The 4308-nt window shown below is 44.6% G+C and overlaps 1 protein-coding gene across 4 annotated transcripts in view; it reads left to right on the top strand.

Annotated features, from left to right (window-relative positions):
• Positions 1-1289: 1289 nt before the first annotated feature.
• Positions 1290-4308, top strand: part of abcc10 (ATP-binding cassette, sub-family C (CFTR/MRP), member 10) — an 11726-nt gene continuing 8707 nt past the window's right edge. The window contains exons 1-4 of one of the 4 annotated variants that reach the window (XM_019864497.1): positions 1290-1396; positions 2520-2729; positions 3037-3326; positions 4061-4308. The exon at positions 4061-4308 is cut by the window's right edge and continues 369 nt beyond it. In XM_019864497.1, the coding sequence (XP_019720056.1) occupies positions 1308-1396; positions 2520-2729; positions 3037-3326; positions 4061-4308 (837 nt within the window). In that variant the 5' untranslated portion in view covers positions 1290-1307. Of the gene's footprint in view, positions 1397-1448; positions 1576-2517; positions 2730-3036; positions 3327-4060 lie in introns of those variants that run through there. The other 3 variants (XM_019864496.1, XM_019864500.1, XM_019864498.1) reach the window with 3 other exon arrangements.

Below are 4308 nucleotides of genomic sequence, written 5' to 3'. Positions count from 1 at the left end.
GTAAGGTGGCCATTTCGAGCCATCCGTCCCGCTGATCTTTTGACACCCCCCCCCCATCAAGTATTTTGCTCTGCAACAAGTGTAAGCCATCAAAAAGAGAGTCATTTTTTTAATCAGTCAACAGAAACAGCTTTTGTTTGTTTTTTTTTTAGCATTCCGTTGTAGTTAAGAGTAATACATAATTGGCTTTTGCCCCAAAACTTTTTTTTTTTTTTTTCTGCCATCTGCAGTGGTTGGAGGCAAAGGGACAAAACTATTGAGCACATCTGGACCAAGTAAGGAGAACGTTTAGCATGCATCTGTGTTTAAAGGTCAAAGTCGTCTGAACGATAACCCAAAAATTGCGGATACCGGAAATAACCACCGCTGCATTGGATGCCGGCTCGAGTGTTTACGATCTCTTAAGACGCCGGTTTTACCAAATCCTTTGTGAAAGGGGGCTTTTCTTTCACCTCATAGTCTCACGCCAGTATTATGTACATTGTTTCCATAGGACATTTTAAACCGCGCTGTAACCGCGTAAGCTATTAATCATTTCTACCGCAGTGACGCGACAGTCGCACCGCGGGATGCAACCTTGCCGTGTTGAGAGCGTGAAATCCACATCAGAGCACTTGTTGCTACTTTCACGCAGACCTGGTTCAGAGAGAGACGAAGCCCCCCCCCCAAAAAGGTCGAGCTGGGGCCAACTTGGCTGTGAAAGGGGTGTGGCAAAAGGAGAGCGGCAGAGCCTGCTGGCATTATTTATGTTTGTCCACTCCCTCAATGCTGTAGCGAAGGAGAAGGATGTTGTACAGTGTGTTGAAATAGATGTGTGACGTTGTATATTTGCTTCATTACTGCGTTGTCAAAGATCTCTAGAGACCCTTTTCTATCATCATAATAATAATAATAATAAAAGATGCCTTAGACAGCTATTTAAAATAACCTTCCTTTGTCTTTTAATTTATCTCCCTTGCTAACCTCCCATGCGCCCATTTGACCAGTCTCCAAATACACATTTAATATGAATAGTCTCATTTTTTTTAACCCTTTCCCGTTGCTCGATTGTGCTTCAGGAGAAGCCAGGAAATCAGCAGTTTATTTTATACTGTGTATAAATAAATAAGAATATATGAAAGTGGTGTATGTGGTGAAACTTTTTTTTTTTTTTTATGGTCCATGATAGCTCTTTCGTTGGAAATACAAACGTACATGTAAAAAAAAAAAAAACAATTATTCCTTGAAAGTCCGCGTCTTCGAGCGCGGCGCTTGACTGTGAATGATTAAACGTCATCAGTGAGCGACAGATATCCGCCAAAGGAACGATGATTAATTTTTTATTTAATTCAGTGTACTTTTTTTTTTATTCCACGACCAATTTTGTTCAACTCTTTGTAGCTGCGAAAGCTTTTGTGTACGTTTTGCACATTTGAAATTGATTTGAAAATCTCTCTCTCTCTCTCTCTCTCTCTCTCTCTCTCTCTCTCTCCCTCTCTCTCTCAAATGTCGCTAAAGCGACGGGTAATTCTCTGATTGTACTTTGATTTGATATTATATTGGTATGAGGTGGTCGTTAAAGCTCCAAGGTGAGTAACGGTAATCGAAACTTCCTTTTGAATTGACTTATCTGCTCTTGGTAGCAAACGTTGTTAGCTTGGAGCTCCGCGGTTTTGGCACTTTTCCGGCATTCGTCCCAATTTCTTCATCTGTTTATTCTTTTAAGGTAAAGGCAAATACGTGTTTGCTAACATAACACGACGAACACGTTGTTGCCTCGCTTCGAAACGTCGATAAACACTCCAGTTTCTTCTTCAATGCGGATGAACGCAAATCGTAATTTATGCTCGTCAATTATCAACAAATATTCCAAATAATGGCATTAAACAGCCAGATTGAGCTTGGAGCTCCGCGGTTTTGGCACTTTTCCGGCATTCGTCCCAATTTCTTAATCTGTTTATTCTTTTAAGGTAAAGGCAAATACGTGTTTGCTAACATAACACGACGAACACGTTGTCGCCTCGCTTCGAAACGTCGATAAACACTCCGGTTTCTTCTTCAATGCGGATGAACGCAAATCGTCATGTATGCTCGTCAATTATCAACAAATATTTCAAATAATGGCATTAAACAGCCCAGATGAGATGCGTCGGAAAATAAATAGAAACACAAGTGCACGAAAATTTGCAATATGTCATGAGCTACCGATTATTCGTGTTCAGAATCCAAATTGCAAGACAGGGAAACAGCTTCCCGAGACCTTTCGTCGTTTTAGCTTGGCTGTTTTAAGCAATGTGTTGATATCTTGACACAAGAACAACCAGGATTGATATCTAGTTCAATAATAAAGGGCAAAGTACATAGAGGTGCAACAATTAATCGATTGGTTGGCATCGAATCGTTGATCCAATGAATCATGATTTTGGGCAAACGATTAATCTTGTAGAGAGCTTGTGTTTAGTTGAACATTGAGCAAATATTTGGTATTTAAGCCTCTCGAACAGCTTCACAACTTTTTTTTTTTTCCATTCCCTTCGTAGATTAAAGATGTGGGCCGAGTTAGAGGGCCGCATGGGTGGCTACGCGGAGCCCACGGCGCTGCTGGCAGAGTTTTGCCACACCGACCAGCGGCGACCGTTCCCATTGTGGCAGGATGGACACGTGGGCGTCTGTTTCAACCAGCTGGTCCTCGGCGTCCTGCCCCACACCGTCATGGCCGTCCTGGCTGCCTTCTACATGGGCGCGGCCAGGTAAACAAACAAACAAACATGGGGCTCATCTCGTTTCTCTGTCAAGCACCACAATGATCTACACCAGGGGTGTCAAACTCATTTCACATATCAAAACAATGGGACGCCCCCCCCTAGCGGATAATCCACGAATTGCATTTTATTTAAAATATTCATTCTGTGTCTTGAATGCATTTTTTTTTCCCCACTTTTAAATCATCCCGCGGGCCGGATCAAACCTCCTTGGGGGCCGGTTCCGGCCCGCGGGCCGTATGTTTGACACCCCCGATCTACACGTACATTGATTGGAAACGTTCACGTTGACCAGGTGCCAGCCCGCATGGGCGGCGCCCCCCTGCGGCCGGACGCTCCGCCTTCTGTCGTCGGCACTGGCTTCGGCGCTGTTCGCCGCCGACGCGGCGCTGGCGCTCGCGACCGGGCGTCCTGACACGTACCCGGATGTCCTCGCCGGCGGCTTCGGCGCCCTGGCCTGGCTGGTCCAGGTGGGGGCGGTGGCCGCCCTCCCGCGGTGGACGCCGCGGGGGCCTCTGCCGCTCAGCCTGTCCGTGCTTCTCGGCATCCCAAACCTCGTCTTCACCTTGGTCATCTACCTCCAAAGTATGGAATTGATGAACAATACACAGTTTGTGACCTGAGTAAAACTTGGAAAGTTGAAATACAATGTCATCAGATGACTTTTTTTTTTTTCCCCAGAGGAGAAAAAGTTGTGTATGATCCGCTTTCTTTTTACCCAAATTATTGGCCAATTATTCCAATGAAATCATCACACAATGAAAAGGAATCGTAATTTTATGTGGCTTTTGAGTAAATGCGCAATTACGGAAAGGGCAGGTCTCAAAATTTGCGCTAATAAGATTCCAATAATTGGTGGTGTCGAATGAAATAAAATGAACCGAAAGGTTTATAGATGAAACATTATTCTTACCGATTATTTGGATTTAAAAACATCTCAAAAATAATATTTTGGGACTTTTTGAGTCAATACGTAATTCGACATTTATTTTTATATTTAAGCCAGCCAAGAATCGGAACAGAAACTTCAAAATAATTTCCAGGTCAAAAATTTTTTTTCTCAAACGTGATGGTTGATTCAAGAATGTATAAAAGCACCCAATTTGATCAATTGTGAGATTTTGTTGAATTGATCTTCCAGAAATGAATAATTTGTGACATTTGAGTAAATTGATCGTGGGCGGCGTCGGTCAAATAATTTCTAGCATGTGACGAAAGAAATGTGCATCTATTTAGTTTTTCAAAAAAAAAAAATTTTGATGGAAGAATTTTTTTTACGGAGACATCCATGTCCTCAAATTGGCATTTGCAATGCGCAGGAAGCGTCCCCGCCACGTCAAGCGGGGCCCTCCAGTCGGCCCGCTTCGTTCTGGCCGCCGTCCGGATGCTCCCCGTGCCGCTGTATCTCGCGGGGACGGCTCTGGCGCCCGCGGCGCCCCTCCAAGACGACGACGCCGCGCCGCCGCTGCTTCCCGAGGAGGAGGAGGAGGACACGGGCGAAATGGTGGCGGAGGACGGCAGCGGGTGCTTCTCCCGCCTTTTCTACCTATGGCTGACGCCCCTCCTG

The sequence above is a fragment of the Hippocampus comes genome, unplaced genomic scaffold (genome assembly GCF_001891065.2).
Source record: "Hippocampus comes isolate QL1 unplaced genomic scaffold, H_comes_QL1_v1.1 scaffold371, whole genome shotgun sequence".
Taxonomy (NCBI): Eukaryota; Metazoa; Chordata; class Actinopteri; order Syngnathiformes; family Syngnathidae; genus Hippocampus; species Hippocampus comes.
This window is presented reverse-complemented; position numbering and strand designations above follow the sequence as displayed.